The sequence below is a fragment of the Merops nubicus genome, unplaced genomic scaffold, assembly GCF_000691845.1.
Source record: "Merops nubicus isolate BGI_N331 unplaced genomic scaffold, ASM69184v1 scaffold8625, whole genome shotgun sequence".
In the NCBI taxonomy this organism is placed as follows: Eukaryota; Metazoa; Chordata; class Aves; order Coraciiformes; family Meropidae; genus Merops; species Merops nubicus.
The window spans coordinates 1-18,427 of NW_008611603.1; the positions used below are offsets into that span (position 1 = coordinate 1).

The following is an 18,427-nucleotide window of genomic DNA, read 5'->3' on the forward strand; positions in this document are numbered from 1 at the left end:
ATTCTATGATTCTATGATTCTAATAGAGCCATTAAGGAGCCCTTTTCACAGGGAAGCCTCTCGTTTGTGAGTGTAATAAATCAGAAGTGAATACAGCTAGACCTTATTGAAAATAAGTTTTTGCCCTAGTTTCTTTTTTTTTTTAATGTCTCATTTGTGTAATGCAATGCCTCCTGGTTAGTTTTCAGAGTTTGGAGAGTAATTAAAAGCAACCTGTTGAAAGACTGAGAATTTAATCAGTTCTTATTTTAAATTGACAGCAGTTATCACTCTTGGACCGCTAATTGTCTTTGACATTAATAAGCTGTATATAGTAACTGTTGTCACTTTAGTGTCAGTAGGAAATTTTACTAGCTCTATTGCTGTAGAAGTTGAAGTCTTTATAATTCATTTTATTGTCATTAATACTAAATATGTGTCTGGGTAGCTTTTAAGTAAAATGTCAATTGCTAAATTGTTTGATTTAAAAAACACTTCAGATTTAAGTGCATCAGGGATTTCTTACATTCTTGGGTATAACTAATATTTAGTGTATATATAAAAATATTTTCTATATATAACTAATACCATAGTTGAAAGAACATTTAAAAATAATAAGAGTCATAGAGTCATTTGGGTTGGAAAAGACCTTTTAAGATTGAGTCCAGCCATTATCCTCTAACCATTAACTCTACCAAGCCCATTGCTAAACCATGGACTAAGCACCATATCTATACAACCTTTGCACAGTTGAGGTTCAGTTTTCAAAAGCATGTAATAACTTGCACTAAAAAGATGCAGAAAAATTGAATTTATGCTCTTTTGAATGTGTTGCTCCAAACAAGAATGTAGCAATTTGGAGTTATACAGCTGAAAAAAACAGCTGACAGCTGTGTGAACATGAGCCAGCAATGTGCCAAGGTGGCCAAGAAGGCCAACAACATCCTGGCCTGGATCAAAAATAGCATGGCCAGCAGCAGCAGGGAAGTGATCGTGTCCCTGTAGTCCACACTGGTGAGGCTGCACCTCAGATGCTGTGTTCAGTTTTGGGCATCTCAGTACAAAGAAGCTGGTAAGTGCTCTAGAGAGCAAATCTTGCGAGGAGCAGTTGAGGGAATTGGGTTGCTTTGCCTGAAGAGAAGGAGGGTCAGGGGAGACCTTATTGCTCTCTACAATTGCCTGAAAGGAGGTTGTGGTGAGGTGGGTGCTGGTCTCTTCTCTCAAGTACCAAGTGATAGGACAAGAGGAAATGACCTCCAGTTGTGCCAGGAGAGGTTTGGATTGAATACTAGGAAAAATTTCTTCACGGAAAGGGTTGTTAAGCACTGGATCATGCTGTCCAGGGGAGCGGTGGAGCTGCCATCCCTGGAAGTATTTAAAAGATGTGTAGATGTGGCACTGGGGGTCATGGTTTGGTGATGACCTGGCAGTGCTGGGTTATTGGTTGGACTTGATCTTAGACTTCTCTTCCAACCAAAATGATTCTGTGATTAAACTCCCTAAAATACCTTACTAGTTTACTTATAGGCAGGTTTAAATAGGAAGTAGTTTCTCAAAAATGGTGTTTTGATGGGGATACAGTGATTTGGAATGAAATATTCTAATTAAGCTAGTCCCTCGACTTAAAGCCTCTAAGAAAAACTTATATGAAGAATAAAAGAAAGTTTTGCTAAAAGTGACAGGAACAATTAAAAGCAACTTAAACCTTTCATTTGAAAAGAAAGAATGAAAAGATTAGTGTCGTTTCCCCTAGAATTGTATACGTGAGCAGATAAATGGAAGTGTGTTACTGGCCTGTGTAAAGAAGGTAAGTCTCTCTTCTAGAGAGAGATGAGGAAAACTTAAAACCAAGGGTTGTTCAATTACATGGAAAGATTTTGAAGTTGGAAGATGGTAGATGATGTGTAACTCTCTCTCATAGGAGGTCGTGGAGGCCATAACTTAATTAAATTTAGAAAGGAGTTGAATATATTTGGATACCACATGTAATTATAAAACATGTTGTGTCAGGACTACCAGCCAGACCTTGTGTTTCAGGATTGAAGCCAGTATTTCTGCTATTGGAAATCCAGGTTAAACTTCATTAAAAGGGGAGGTCACTGGACATCTGCATGTGACTGGCTCTTGCATCATCTTCCACTACATAGTCCACGGTCTCATTATTTTAAGTGAGATTCTGGATGAAATGAGACTTCCTAATTTATTATCGTGGTTCTTTTATGCTTTTGTGCTTACATACTGTGATTATCCACTGAAGAAAAATCTTTCAGTTTTACTTCTATATTTTGCTGAAAATATTTTACATACCTAGTGTAAAATGGACTTTGTTTATTGACTTACATTAATTTCAGACCTGTGATAAACGTATTTTTGTTTCTAACAGTATCATTACAGGATATCAACATGAAAAAAGCATTCAAGAGCTCAACAATTCAAGATCAGCAGGTAGTTTCAAAGAACAGCATTCCTAACCCAGTGGCTGATATTTATAATCAGAGTGACAAACCACCACCTCTGAATATTCTTTCACCTTATAGGTATGGAAATATTAATAGTTTACATTCTTGTACTTTGCCTTTTATCTCCTAGTTGTATGCAGAAAGTAATTGCAGCAGAAGGGAAAGGCTGTATTGGTTATTGACATTTATATTTTTCAGGCACTTCCCTTTTCATGGAAACAGAGATTGCTATTGCCACACTTAAAATCATAAGTTGTATGTGGTACAACTCATTATATTTCAGCATAAGTGTTACATAGTAGCACAGGCCATTGGTAACATAAAAAGTGAAAAGAAAATGAATAATACACAGAACTGTTTTCTGTGTTTTTTTTATCCAGAAAGATAGATTTGTTGCTTTTGCCTTTTCTCTGTTCTCCTTCTTCCCCCCACCATTTCACATGTGTGCACACAATCATTAGCTTATTTTTTTTTGGTTACTTACTGATTATTAAAACATCAGAAAGCAGGACTTTGTTTCCTGCTTTCTTTTCCTGTTTTCTTTCAGTTTTGTTGTTCATGAAATGAGTATAATGCTGCTGTCTGAATGGTTGTGGACAACATGCTTTTACTCTGTCCTTCAGTTTTAAAAGGTACAAGACTGTGAGGTGTCTGTAAAGCAGTTACTCAATCTGCAGTAGCCAATTTGAAATCATTTTAGGAGTGACATAGAGTATTTGCAGTGTATTTAATTTTTAAAGAGCTTTTACTTGGTAGGCAAAACTGTTAGATTTATGGCTGAAGGACATGCTTTTTGTCCCTACTCTAGCCAACGGTGCCATTTGTTTATAGGCATCCAGTTGGTGAGAGTTGTTATCGATCAGAAGCTCTGCACAGCTATGTCCTAGTGTGTGCCTGGATGACTGTGTCAGTGACCTTTATCCCTGTTTTATTAGGGGTTCTCCAGTGAAATTTACTTAAGACTATATTTCTTGATAATTCTTTTACATCTGCTGAATTTAAATAATTTGTATTTGCCTTGGATAAAACCTAAATGAACTTCAAACTGTGGTCTGGAGGAAGCTGGAGGTGTGGAAGAGTGGTCTCAGTACCCTCTTCAGTAGGTCAGATGTTTGTACTGAGGAGATCTAGCATGCAATATAAAGGGGTTCATAGCCATATGACCAGGCAGTAGAGAACATCTGTCTGTACCCTGCTCCACTGGCTAGGTTTTCCTGTGCTGGATCTCCAATGCTCTTGATCTTGCTGGTAGTAGTTAGTACTCAACCACTATCAAAATTTGCCCAGGAAGAAATTAGGACCCACAGTCAAAAGGGACTCTGAAGGGCACCAGTTTAGCAAGCTCGACTGGGATCACTGTCATATGCTGTTTGGACCATGCCAGCTACCCTGCCACGTTGACTCCCCCTACACCCACTGCCTTCCAGGAGTTCAGGATACTACACAATTCCCTGTTCCCAGGCCGTGGGATCCAACCAGGATTTGATAGCATACCTTTTTTTGTGGCTTAGTCTGGGTGTCCCTGGCTCCTGTTGCCAATTGGAGCTGGCAAACCCAGATCAGCTCTGTCCCAAATCCTCCTGGACTAGTGCGGTAGTATTCAGCCTTTCAGTTACCACCTCTTCCCTAGCCCTTCCCCTAGGTAGAAGAGTCCCACTGAGAACAGCAACTGGCGTAAGGGCAAGGCAAAGGTATTCGGACCTACCTTGTTCCTAAATTTGGATGCTAAGACCTGTCTGGATTGAGCCAAATACTCCTTTTCCAGCTCTTTTGAGACAGTTGAATTCCATTCTTATTCTCCTCTGTCCCCTGTGCATCCTGTCCTGGCACTGATCTTGCAGCCCCGGTGGATTTCACTCTGAGCCTAGTCAGCTCCTGCTGTGCAATGCTGAGGCACAGCCTGGGAGCGTGCGTCCCAAAAGCCTGTGGATTCAGCCCCTTTCCCCTGGAATTCGTGGCATGAATCAAGCCAGTTGTTAGCTGTAACTACCAAGAGTGGCATTTAATGTACTTGGCATGCTGTCATCCTATCATGGAATAAAGATAAAGCTTGGGTGATCATCAAAGGTGAGTTTTGTTGGTTTGAAAAATGCTAATTCACATTTTCTTACCTTTTCTTCTACTGTATTTCCAGGGATGATAAGAAAGATGGATTGAAATTCTACACTGATCCTTCTTACTTTTTTGATCTTTGGAAAGAAAAAATGTTACAAGATACAGAAGATAAGCGAAAAGAAAAGAGACGACAAAAGGTAAAAGCAGAAACATTATAGTAAATGTATGTATTACAATTTTGTCTAGGCATAAAAATAGCTAGTCATAGTATGTATGCATGGAAAGGCTATCCCTCTGTATATGTGGCTGTAGAGTCAATTAGTTCAGTTTTTATATCTCCTACTGTCTATTTTTTAAATTTGGGAAATTGAATTTTAGGAGTACTGTTAGTTATCATCCAAGATAATTTCTTTAATCCTTTGCCAGTATCTGCTTATTAGCATTCAGCAAAATGACCCTGTTAGGCTTCAAAGGCACTGTAATTTAGGAGGGGATAAAAACGATGACAAAACAGGAATTTGAATTATGATTTCCTTTATTTTCATAGTTCTTTGTGCAGCAGCATCAACTCATATAACAAAACTTGAACTAAGCCAGAAAAAAATAGATTTTGTTGGCTTTTTAAAAATTTCTTCATGGCAACTCTTCACTTTTTTACACCCGTTAGAAATTAGTCAGGTGATAATACATGGCAAAATTATTCTGTGGTTCAGCAACAATAGCAGATTAATTACAGGAGATGAAGAATATTACTGCTAAAATTTTGAAACCAACAAAAAAAAGCTTTTTAATTTGAAAGTGTCTGCAGTCCTTCTGGAATATCTTCAGCAGCTGGATCCAAGATGAGTATTCTGATGGAATCAAGATTTTCTTAATGCATTTTGGGTTCGAATGAAGAAATCAGTTGCTACTTCTGCAGCTTCTTTGCAGTCAGTTTTTTATCAAATCTGAGGATATTAAGGTTTTTTTAAGATAATTCTAGAAAAAAAAAAAGTAGTGAAGGAAAGTTTGAAGCAATGGTTGCCTATCTTACCTGGCAGAAGGTGCCCTTTTCCCTTTTTAGATAGGTTTAGTGAGAGATGAAGAGTTTAAAATAAAAAGGATCTGAAGAAGATGCAGAGACAGCTCAGAGGAAATACAAGGAAGCTACTCTAGTTTTCAGTGCACATACATCCATATGTATTAGCATACCTACATATGTGTATAGATAAGCAGGTGTCATATATCACATATATTAATGTATTATGCATGTGCATATGCATAATGTCCAGTATGTACATGCTAATGTGTATAATATTTGTAATAATATGTGTATAATTATAAAATAATATATATGGTACCTGCTTAAAAATCAAGTGTAGGGCAAGACTGGAAAGTTTTACTAAATTCTGTTTTTATAAAATTCTATTCATTACTTGTTCCTATTGCTAAACAAAACTTTCAGACTAGAGAACTTTTAAACAAAACACGAAAACTTCATTTAATAGAAATTTCTTGTCAATTCATGATTTTTAAAGTTCCAGAAGAAATAAATCAGACTGATTTTCTGGCTGGATGAGTATGTCAGTATTGAAACACTAAATAGAGTTGGAAAAGCTGAGTGACCATTTTCAGTAGATGCTACTGTCCAAAGCAAAGTATTGGAAAATATTCACCTGATTATGTGTACAATTGTATACAAATGTATATGCAAGGTTATAATTTATATTCTCAGTATGATAAGTCATAGAGCTGACTAAAAGAATGGAAATAATTAAAGCAGCTTTCATTCTCTAGTTTAGTTGAGTTTTTTTAAATTTCATTCAGTATTTCTTTATGAAAACTATATAGGGATAATTGCACCCTTTGGTTTTTTCCCCCTCCCACCTTTACCCCTTCAAATTTAGATCTTTTCACAAGAGAGATGGATAAAAAGAAAATATCAACTGCTAATTTTTTCATTCTGATTAAATGTTAAAAAGGGAAAAATATGAAAGCTCTTTAAAAGAAATAAATCTGAATACTGCTTGAAATTTTGACAGCTTTGGACAGTTCTTTACAAAGCCACTTTATAGATAAAACTGCTTTTAGAGTGTATTTTAGGCAACACATCTCACTTATTTCCATCCATGGTCTATTTTTGTAGATTTTCATTTTCATCTTACAGTCTACAAACCAGATGTAAAATATGCTCAATTCCAATCATGTAGGATTGCAACCATAAATCACAGAAATACCACTTGATAAATTCCACCTGAAGCTCAATTTGATTTGATGAAATATGTAACAAAGCCAACTAAGAAGAAAGCAGCCTAGATTTGAGTTTGCACGAATAGGTGTCACTTTATGACATGAAATCTGGGTTTTAGCTTTCCGGAAGCTGGAAAGCTGGAGAGCTTTTCATCATCTGGAACCTTCAGAGAGCTGGAGTTTTGGGTGAGGTGTCTCACAGGCACTGCTGGTTCCACAGGCTGCTAACAGGCCATAAATTTCTTTTGTTTCCCTTATGATAGTGGTGACCAGGAATGAATCCAGAGCATTTATTAGCAATTTTGTGACTGAAGTTCCATTTTGAATCTACTAAGTGAGAATTCCTTATGCAACTTGTGCTCTACAGAAGCACAAAATGTGACAGTTGTTTGAGAAACTGTACAGGTGAAATTAGATATGTATTGTTTGGAAAATCATGAACTAGATGTCCAAATGCAGTCCTGCTCAGCTGACCAACTAGGGCTGGTTTTTAGCCTCAGTTTTTCAGACGGTCAGTGAAGCCCGAAAATACTCCTGGCACCAGAGAATCAGGTTTCCAATATTGTTTTGGTTATTTGCCTTAAATGCTTGAGCTATTGCAGCAGAAGGTTTGCAAGGGATATAATTTTCCTTCCTTCAAATATGATACTAATTCATTGTTCTCTGTTCAGTTTAACTGAAGAAATTTAACACGGGCTTTCTCTGATGTGAATTTTTCAGGTGAACTTTTTCTCTGAAGAAAAATGTAATTTTAATTTAAGTTTAAAATCTGTGGTGTCGTGTCCATTTTTTGTCATCAGACTCAGAGTAGGTCAATGCCTAAGAGTTCAATGAAGTCAGTTTTGACTTGGGCACATATCAGTAGTACTCTGAATTGAGTGATTCTAGTAGACCAGTTGTTAATCATTGGTTAACCAAAGGAAAGTTGTTCTACTTTGGTTTTTTTTTTTTTTTTTTTTTTTTTTTTTTTAATTATTATTATTCCCCATTTTTTTCCTGGGGAATGATTATTCATTTAAGTAGAAATCTTTATATTTGGAGGACTCATATTTAAAAAACTGATTCTTGATTACTTGTGATTGATAGGTTCTGAAGTTGGGAAAATACCATAGGCTCATACTTCCAATTTTTTAAAAGTATTGCAGCTACTTTCTGTTACTAGCTCTAATTATTAAGACGCTGAAACATCATTTGCTAACCCTTGATGCAAATGTTAAACTCAAAATTAACCCTGTTTGAGGGCTCTAATGTTTGCTGTTTGCTGAAATCACTTCCTGCCAACAGCTGAATGATGTACCTGTTTTCTGGCTTAACCTAAGCATCCACTTGTCTGCCACAGCTTCTATTACACTTGGTTTAAAGAAGTAACTCTTCTAATGTTGCTTAACTTCCCTAAGAAATATTGCTAACTAGTTACTTTGAAAGGCTTCAGCTCCCCTAGAACTCAGTGCCTAGGGCAATGCTGATAAAAACCAGAGCTGTCCCTGCTGTTCATCAAGATAGCTAAGTATTACTAGAACAATTTAAAACTACTGAAGATAGAGGTAGTTAGAAGTATATGTAGTTTTATCAGCTGCTAGTAATTGGCCTGCCCTGATATTTTGGAAGAAATTAAATGTTTTAGAGATGTGTTTATAGATTACTTGATCCAAAAATCAATACCAGTAGGGTTTAGTACTGTTAGAGTAAAAAGTTCCAGTGTATTTATTCATGAGCACACGTTACAGGTGCTGGTCTGGAACAACCTGTCCAGCTGAAATCTCATCCAATAAAAACAAACTAAACTTCAGGTTTATGTTTTCTGTTTATACATGCATACATATTTACCTTTCTTAGTAATAAAAGAAAAGGAAGCCATAGTGGTGTCCTTAAAGCCAGACTTGTAAATAGGTGATCATATGTAAGCAGTCATGGAAGCACTCCTGATTGTACAGGAATTGTATCAAAATTATTGTCTTCCAAGCAGCATCGTGCATTGGTCAAAAGGTAGATACTTCATTTAGCTAGGAACTTGTAAAAAAATACGTAGTTGTAACACTTAAAGGATGGAGGTTTTTTCTTCTCACAAAATAATACTAAAGCATATTTTCAGTTAAACTAGAGGCTTACTTGTACTTGCCTCTCAAATCTAGCATGGTTTGATAACAAAATCTTAATAAATGGACCAGGATAAAAGCCACAAATTAAAACAAATTAAATTTTGCAGCAACCAAATGAAGAAGGTGGATGTAAAGCTTTTAACAGGCATATATTCAACCATAGCAATTAGCAAAATTTCATATACTTAAAATAGAACATGACTGAATCTGTCTCCCTTCTGCTCCAAATCTTGTATTGGGAAATTTTGATGTGAAGAAATTATAATAAAGGAGAATGTAAAGCCTTACATAATCTAGATAAAAAAGGGTGTGAGTCTAAAAAGTTTAGGAAAGAAAAAGATTTTATAGGGGTAATTAAGGACCAAGGTGATGATCTTTACTTAACATGTATCAGATCAAAAATCTCACTGCAGGAGCCAAGAATGACCAGGTTTTGTCAGAACATTTGGATGGTGAACTTCAAAAAGACTTTTCTCTGTCATTCTCAATGTCAGCAGATGTGGATCAGCAGGTCCCTCATACGGACATGCAGGAATAAGCAAGAGATTGCAAGCAAGGCAATGGATAGGTTTTTTGGTTAGTTGTATAATGCCAAGTACATTTTTTCAGAATTATTTACTCAGTACTCTTTGACAGCAAAATACTTGTGTTTGTCTCAGATGTCCATTTTTCTTTTTCGTGAGACTGGCTTTCCAGCTATTATCCCTTACTGTGAAGGTGGAGATTCCACAACAAGATGTTTCCATATCACCATTTTACTGAATTCTTTTCTATATACAATTGAATATGACTGCATTCTCAGAATATCAATGTAATTCTTCCCTGAGAAACTATTTTTCTGACAGCCAAAAGCCTAATACCAGTTTATTAATAGATAAAAAAATGTTTAACCTACTTAATAATTATCGTGCTAAGATATGAGCTCTGGAGCTGATTAAAAAAAAAAAAAAAATCCAACATCTTCATAAGTGTTGGGAAAAAGGAGTAACACAAGCAAAGTTGTTTATTTTATTACTGAGGCACCAAGATAGTTTTTATATTCCTACTAGGTAGTCAGAAGTAGATGAGCACAATGTTTCAGTGGTCTGAAAGCATTGAGTCCCACTGTTAGGAACTCTTACCTGATAAACACTGACATTCGTTGGGCCTAAAATTATGTAGAAAGGTTTAAAAAAAACTAAAGAGACTGATTTGTCATCAAGCTGTAATATATGACTGGCCTGAATATTACTGGCACATTCAGAGAGGATTAGTGTCATTCATTTTTATATGAGGTAATGAGAAGCAACGATGAGGAAAAACTGTGATGAATTTTGGTAGTTAATCTAATAAGGAAGAGGAAGTTAAAACAAAAAAAAGTCACAGAGACTGTGAAAGAGGAAAAGTGTTTCTAATTTTTCTGTGCTTCCCCAAGGCCACAGGTGATGGTGACGCTAACAAATAGCCAAAATAACCCTGAGTATATTTAACATATTCTCATAAGTTTGATTTGCAGGGACAGGAAATTACAAGTGCTTCAGGACAGGCTAAATGAGTGACATACAATGTATAGCAGAAGAAGCTAAATTTCTGGCTTTGTGTGTCAGTCACATTTCATATTAGGAAAAACATTAGGTTGGTGTCACACTCATCCTTGCATTCTACAGGAGAAGCACAAAGCCCAGTCTTACTACTAATGAGGCTCATAGCATGAAGAGATTTTCTCATTTTCAGTTCAGAGAAATTTTATGAAGACTTGGCTTCATCTGTAAATCTGGTCTGATTTTCATGCACTCTAACTGCATTTTAACCAGCTTTTTCCCTTTCCTTTTTTTTTCTCTCTTTGCATGCTGTTATTTCTTTTGTTTGAACATCAGGAGCAAAAGCGTATAGATGGCACCACCCGTGAGGTGAAAAAGGTTAGAAAAGCCAGGAACAGACGCCAGGAGTGGAATATGATGGCGTATGACAAAGAGCTTAGACCTGACAACAGGTTGTCTCAAAGTGTGTACCATGGAGCATCTTCCGAGGGATCCCTGTCCCCAGATACTAGGTCTGTTTACAGCAAAGCTGTTCGTTGTACCACAGTTGTATGTTCAGCAATCCTACATAGAATTAGGTGTTTTTACAGGTTGGGAATAGTTAGAATAGACAAAACATATAATGCATGTCTTAAAATGCCTTTCAAAATTATTCTAAAGTATAAATAACATAACAGATTCTCTAATGATTTTTTTCTTCCTCAGCCTCAGATGAGCATTTTGTCATCATGTTAGGCACTGTAGTGGAATCAGTGTTTGCTGCATGCTTTGTATTTGATCCTGAGTAGCTGTAGTTCCCAAAGCATTTGTCTGCATCTCCCAGATACTGTCAGTACCTCTTCCTCTGTGTCTAGTTTATCATACGTTATGCTGCTGATAGCTTAAATATTTTTCCATGATCTACTCAGTCAAGCATGCTTTTGCCTCTAACAGTGTTTTAATGGGAGAATAGTTCAGCTTTATTGATGTTATGTTTGTCTAAAAAGCAAGCCACAGAACCAATTGCAACATTATTGCTTGAAATAGAAATCTCTGCTTAGGGACACCGCAGAATTCATCTTCATTGACTGAGATTCCCTCTGAGCTCAGTGGGAGTTACCTTCTTGTGGTGTGCATGGAACTCTGAATTTTTTTCACTAAGCTGGTCTCACTGGAGGATTTTCCTGCTATTTCATTTCCTCTTGTCATGGTTAATTGCTAGCAGTAATGTTAGGAATAAACAGCCTACTGGGACAAGTGTGTGACAATTTAGTGTTGAAATTGCTGAGTGGCTAGGTCGAGGAAGCAGCCACCACTGCAGAAGTGTGGATTGATACCTTTAGCTGCTGTGCAGTTGAGATTAATTAAAAACAACAACAGCAACAACAAATCTGCTCAGAACTTTGCATATGTAACATTTTGATCTTTGTGAAGAGTAATCACATTGTAATTGAAACAAACAAAAAATGCTACTGCTGTTTTGACAGTATGTTCAGATGCCCCTCTGTCTAAAGTCCTTTAATTAACAATTTTTTTTACAGTTTCTGATGCAGAATGTCTCATGTCTGTCAGTATGTAATGTTTCATTAAGACTGTGCTTTCCATAGGTTGATGTGGTAAAGTGACATTGATGTTCAGCTGTCAAGTGCGAGAGTTCTGTATTCCACACATTTTGAGTCTTTTTCTAGCCTTAACACCTTGCTTCCAGGATTCCTAAGTTCAAATAATCATATTCACACGATTTGTTTTTATCTCCCAGCAATGTCAGCATGTATTTGACTGTGCACAGATATCCATAATACCTGCAACCTGTAGGATTTTTTAAAGTGGAAATTGTAGGATGCATCATTATGTTGGGTGTAGATGTGGTATGCCACATAAGCCTTTCAAATTTTATAATGTGTGGAGAACTTTAAAGTTTGGTGAATCAAGTATCAGTGATTGAATCCTGAAATCTTGTGTTCTACATGCGTGGAGGGTTAATTTTGTGAGTGGTAGTGAGGTGAAGAGGAGGCTTTCTATTTTTTATCTTGGGGTAGTCTTAGCTGTAGGAACTAAGCTATAAAAAAAACCCCCATACATGTAGAAATAAGTACTGGCTTCAGAGACGTTTTTATGCTGACAGCTATTGCATGAGCAGTGTTTTCTAAATCAGGTCCCAAAGAGGTGTTTTTGCTATATTGTGGTTCTTTGTTTAATGCTAAAGTAAAAAAAAAAAGCTCCTGTTTCTTCTCCTTTGCTAACTGTCAGATCTACACATTAAACATTGACATCCAAGTGTCCAAACTGTAGCAATTTACAATGTATTTGTTATACCTATTGTACTTCAGAGGGAGAAACACAAGCTGAACCCAAACAGAAACCAGCAAATTAATGTGAGAAAAGTAAGAACAAGAAAAGAAGAGTGGGAGAGAAGGAAAATGGGCATTGAGTTCATGAGTGACGCAAAGAAAATGGAACAGGCAGGAAGCATGAAAGAGGACAAAATGCCCAAAGGGTTTGTCATTTTGTTTTACTCAAAGCCCTGGCTTTTTGTTGCTTACCTTGCTTCCAGTCTTACAGATAAGTGCATCAGTTGACTGTATTCACTAAAAGCCAGGCTGCACGATTGCTCGTTACTAAACCGCTCTCTGCAGTAACGGGGTGAAGAGATCCTTTTGCTCCCTCTCTTGGGCCTGTTTGACAGAGCATCCTGCACTTTGTATCTTTATGAACTCTCTGCTCGACTAATATTTACATTTCCTGGTTTCTCCAAGCCTTTCCAGCCAAATTAATAAGCCGAACAAAATAAAGCATTTTCTAACTTTTGAAAGGGGCTTTCTCTGCTTTGGCAAAATACATTCTTCTGCATAATTGTGAGTGCTTGCAGCATTGCTTTCCTTTTTCTGCTGCCATTGTTAACTTAAGGCAGGCCTGATAAGCGTTATCATTGCAAACAATGGACTGTCAAAACCATTGACAGAAACAATATGCCTCCTCATGGCTACTGAGGAAGTCTAAAATACACAGAAAGCTCTAGTATTTTTTTGCCTTTTGTTAACGTCTGCATCAGAGGCGGACGTTCTGCATGCAGCTGGTGGGCTGAAATATCAAATAAGTTCCATTTCAGTCCTTTTATGCTGACTTGTCAGACTAATTTGTTTTCAAGATGTGTTAATCTGAACCATGATTTTTTTTGTTGCATTTGTTCTTGTGCTTTCTGTGGACTTAGAGGGAGAGGTGCTTGACCATCGGGGAGTCCTGTTGTGAGACATAGAATTCTAATGGCATTTTCTTCTAGCTTTTCTTGTGAAGGATTCAGAGCATACCCTGTTGCACTCCCATAATCCGTTCTTCTGCACCTTTACGTTTTAGGTCTCATGCGTCTGATGTTACAGATTACTCCTATCCTGCTACTCCAAATCATTCCCTCCATCAGCAGATAGCAGTGCCATCCTATGGAGCAGGAGATGGCCCGCAGTACATGGCAGCACCCCAGAGCCATGAGCATGACTACAGACCTCCCTCCACCACTGTACGACACGCGACTCTAAACAGACCTCAGCAGCCGCCGCCGCCGCCGCCCCAGCCCTCGGACGGGCAGCACAGCTCAGCACCTGTGGCTCCAGCAGAGTATGGGTAAAACTCCTCATTCCTTCCAGTGGGTCCCTGGCACAACTAGAGGCGTGCGTGGTTTTCCTAACCATCATAACACAGAGTGCATGCACACAAAAATACCCCAAACACATCAGTTATCTCCCTGGGGAGGACAGAAAAAATTGTATGACTTCCATGTAGGAACCGAATTTCCATGACGAGCTAGTGAAAGCAGAAGTAATGGACTGTGTATTGAACGTGGTGAAATCCACATGCATGTAAAATATCAAGGGCTCCTGATATGTAAAAAGGGATTATTTTCCTTTAGAGTGGAAAATAGCTCCAGCATAATTTGAATAGTATTTTAAACATCAGGAAATGTGCAGGGAAAGTACTGCTGAATGTGATTAGTGTGACAGTCTGTGTTGCATCTCTGAAGTGACTTTTTAAAGGAGCTTATGGTGGAACTGGAAGGGATCTCCTGAGGCGCAGAATCAAGTTCCCTGCTGCCACAGACACTTCCATAATTCAAGATACAAGTTTATCAAACCCCTGTGTAGATATTTTGCCTGAATACATTCCGAAGGAAGGCTTGCTCCAGAGTACTGGCTCTTTAGTAGCAAGAAAATATCTGTTTCCTAACTTGTCTGTGCCTGTTTGTTCTTCTGCTTAATTAAACATTCAAGGTGTAACCCCCAAAAAGTTTTAACCCTTCTTGCCTGTGCCATTTTAAACCAAGCCAGCCAAGGTGTTTCAGCCTCACTTGATGCATCCTGGGGTAGCATTTGCCCAATTCATGATTGTATCATGCTGTAGATGACTCAGATATGCTACGATTGACTCTCCAACCTGCATTTTCTCTGTTATTTCCAGTTTATAACAGAAATACTTGTGCTTAGTCCCCAGGTATATGACCATTGTCAGTGTATCACAGTTGTCATACACTGACATGTATCACTCAGTGTCATCAGTAACATTCCTTTAAACTCCTGCCTTCTTCATCTAGTTCTTCTACTTCATAAGTCTTAATTCCCGTTATTTCTGCTTAAGAATACTTTTAATGACATTTTAACAAAGAATTTAGCTCTTCATCGTTCTTCCTTTTTAAAATATCAACCAAATGTATCAGTTTAATGTACAAATTGATAAACTTGACCAAAGAGGCGCATGAGATGCATGATGTACCTTTGGGTAGGTCTTTCCATTCCTACTTCCCATTGTCCTTCATGCTTATGTCTTTTATTTTCTCTTAATATTTGTTCTAACACTTGGTCTTCTATGGAAGTGTTTTGCATAGTCTACAGATTTCTTGGTCCCTTCATCATCACAGGCATGATAGTTAACACTGTCACAGAGTAGCTGTTGAGCGACAGATACAGCTTTATGCTTCACTAGGCAGGAGTTCTGAGATTAAAATCTCACTTTGTGGAGGGCTGAAAGGACACACTGCCTTTAACTCTGTCATCTGCTTTGAGTCTCAGTGTATTAGCAATAATTGACAATTCGTATGCTTATAATCATTTGCATATTTAACTCACCAGTTTAAAATCTTTTTTGTTTTCGTTTTAGCTGAGGTTGGATGAGAGCAATTTAAGGGAGGATGATTCTCTAAGACCTAACTTTCAGTACATGAAATGTTTTTTTTCTGTTTTATGTAGGATGCTTCCAGCTCAGATGGTGGATTATTACAATCCTACAGGTCCTCCCCCTCCTCCTCCTCCCCCTATGATTCCGTCGGCACAGACTGCGTTTGTTAGTCCCCTTCAGCTTCCTGTGCCACCTTCCCATTCTGGACTGGTGACCGGCTCCACGTATGCAGCTACTCATCCTCCTCCTTCTAGTGGGCTTGTTGTCACTGCTCCTCCTCCTCCCGGCCCTCCTCCTCCTCCACCAGGCCCTCCAGCTACAGGCTCATCCCTGACTTCCTCCCCACTGCACGTTCCTCCGGCTGCAGAGGCAAAGCGTCACGAGGCTGCGCAGCCACCGATCAGCGACGCACGGAGTGATCTGCTGGCTGCCATCCGCATGGGTGAGTGGGCACTGCCTTCTGCACTGTTCTCTTTCCCCAGCAAAAGCACCGTGTCCCCCAGTGACCTGAGCCCATGGCGTGTGCTCCTAGCTGAGCAGAGTGTCGCTGGGAGGCTAGTTAACCTAGTGTAACATTTGGTGTTAAAATGATTGCTGCAATAACCTGGTGCCCTGACTTTGGACCTTTATCTAACACCTGAAGATGCACAGCTTTGTCAAGCATGTTCTAGCATTTGTGTGGACACAATCAAATGGGAACAGTACTTGTGGTCATTATGTGAAGTAGCCCATAAATGCACAGGGATTTTTGCTTCTCTTCAAAAGAACTGAGTTATCCAACACTGGGCTTCAGCCCACTGATTTTTAACCAGTGACTAATGGCTGTTCTGACTTTTCTTACAATACGGAGCTGTAGTTCTAATGGTATTTCCAAATAAAATTATGAAAAGTTTCACCTTAAGATGAAAGGGACCCGCATGGGCTTGAATATGCAGTTTTAACGTACTGTGGGCAGTTTTGGAAGTCTAGAAGTCTGCAGTTCCTGAGAATGAGTCTGCCTTTCTTGTCTCACTCTCTCCTTCTCTCTCCCTCTCCCTCTCCTCCTGCTCAGGGAGGCTGTCTGACTCAATAGTTTCTTTTTTTTCCTCCTTCTTCCTTAACATGTTGTTAGAATATGTAAAACTCATCAATAACAATATGAAATTTAAAATCCTTGTGCAGAAAACTTAGTCTCAGAGTAATTGTCTCTACAGGAATCCAGCTGAAAAAGGTGCAGGAGCAACGTGAGCAAGAAGCCAAGCGAGAGCCAGTGGGAAATGATGTGGCCACCATCCTCTCAAGACGCATTGCTGTGGAATACAGTGATTCTGATGATGATTCAGAGTTTGATGAGAACGACTGGTCAGATTGAGCCTGGTCCAGGCCCAGTGGCAAGTTAATGAAATACTTAGCTTCAGTGATTATCTTTCTTAGCAAGTTGTCAAGGAGGACGTTGACATGTATTAAGGCTAGTGATCAAAGTGCTAAAATTGGATTGGTCTTATTCAGAATGCTGTAGCTTAGCACCTCTGGTAATAATGATGTGACTGCTTATACAGATCAGAAACTTGTCTTACTTTCAGTATTTACCACATAATACTTAAGTGCCACTACATGTAGCAAGTCATGTGCTGCGTGCAAAATATGCTGCAGTTGTTGCACTGTTACAGAACCAGCGTTTTATTTTACTTTCCTGATCCTGAAGGGATAAAATATATTTTTTTTGACTTTATGTCTTATTATTTTAGTTATGTAAGCAACTTAAGTACTTGTGAATTGGTCTGGTTGTTGGTCTCTGAGGGCAGTTAACTCTCTAACTGTGTGAAGTGTTGAGTTCCATAAAAATGACTGTTAGCTTTTTTGTTAGTTATTAATTATGCCCACCTTAGTCTATTTTTAATCATTTCTGGGCTTAGGGTTTTTGCATACAAAACTGATTTTATGTAATCTTTCTTTTTATCTTAAAAATGTAGCAGATGATGAAATGTATGCATTGAAGAATGAATCCACGTGATCCAAAACTAACATTTTGTGAGCAAACCAGATGAATTTGTAACTGTACCAGCTCTAGGTTGCTAACAGCTTGTTGGGTAGAGTGCAGGGGGAGGTCTCAGGTTTGCAGCAGATGCTCATCCATGTTACAAATGGAAGTTAAGATAGCTTTTCAGTTTTATGATACAGATCAATTAGATGCAAAGACCTCAAGATAGATCTGATTGAAGCCATTGGTAATTGCAGTGTAGAAATGTTACCCTGCTATTACTGAGGGTTGGAACAGTCCAGATCTAGCAATCAGATACCTTTCACAAGTATTAAACCTGGTCTTTATGCTGGTAGCTATAGATGTTTGTAAATAAGTTCTGTTGTTGTTGATTTGTACATGTATAGTCATGACAGATCGCTTTCCATTTCCTGTAGCACATTTACTCCAGACTACTCTCACTTCTGAATGTATTTCTTTTCTGGTACATCCCATTGATAAAACATTGGCAGTTACAGCAGTTTTAATGGCAGCTTAGGTACTATGCCATATACATACATTCCTGTTTTCTCCTTCTTTAGGAACAGTAGCTCCCATACAGTCAACTTTGGCTGTCTCTGTTTTCTTTATAAATAGTTCCTTTTTTTTTTTTTTCACAACACAGTATTAAACTTCTCTGTTTTGTTTTTTGTTTTTTTTTTTTTTTTCTTTTTCCTCTTCTGTACTGAGAGTCAGGCTGCTGCTTTGCCTAATGAGGCTTTTAAAAATGTATTCATAGCAGGGGAAAAATTCTTTCCTTACCTGATCACAGTTTTAATCTTTGTAGCTGAAATCTGTGTAATCCCAGGTCTAACATTTGGTAAAGTTCCTTTGTTCTGTGTGGCCCTGTCTGTTCTTAAAAAAAAAAAAAAGTATGTAAAATAAAAAGAGAAGTAGATGATAATTATCTACCCTGTGTTTACACAGCTAAGTTTTAGTCCTAAG

At 38.1% G+C, this 18,427-nt stretch overlaps 1 protein-coding gene across 1 annotated transcript; it reads left to right on the plus strand.

The window, feature by feature from the left end:
* Positions 1–2,362: 2,362 nt before the first annotated feature.
* WASF3 (WAS protein family, member 3) lies at positions 2,363–17,186 on the plus strand (the record flags this gene model as incomplete). The annotated part of the gene is made up of 6 exons (XM_008941265.1): positions 2,363–2,516; positions 4,573–4,690; positions 10,678–10,853; positions 13,675–13,938; positions 15,555–15,925; positions 16,677–17,186. Coding segments are annotated over 6 exons (1,241 nt in total), but the record flags the coding sequence as incomplete, so codon positions are not given.
* Positions 17,187–18,427: the final 1,241 nt, after the last annotated feature.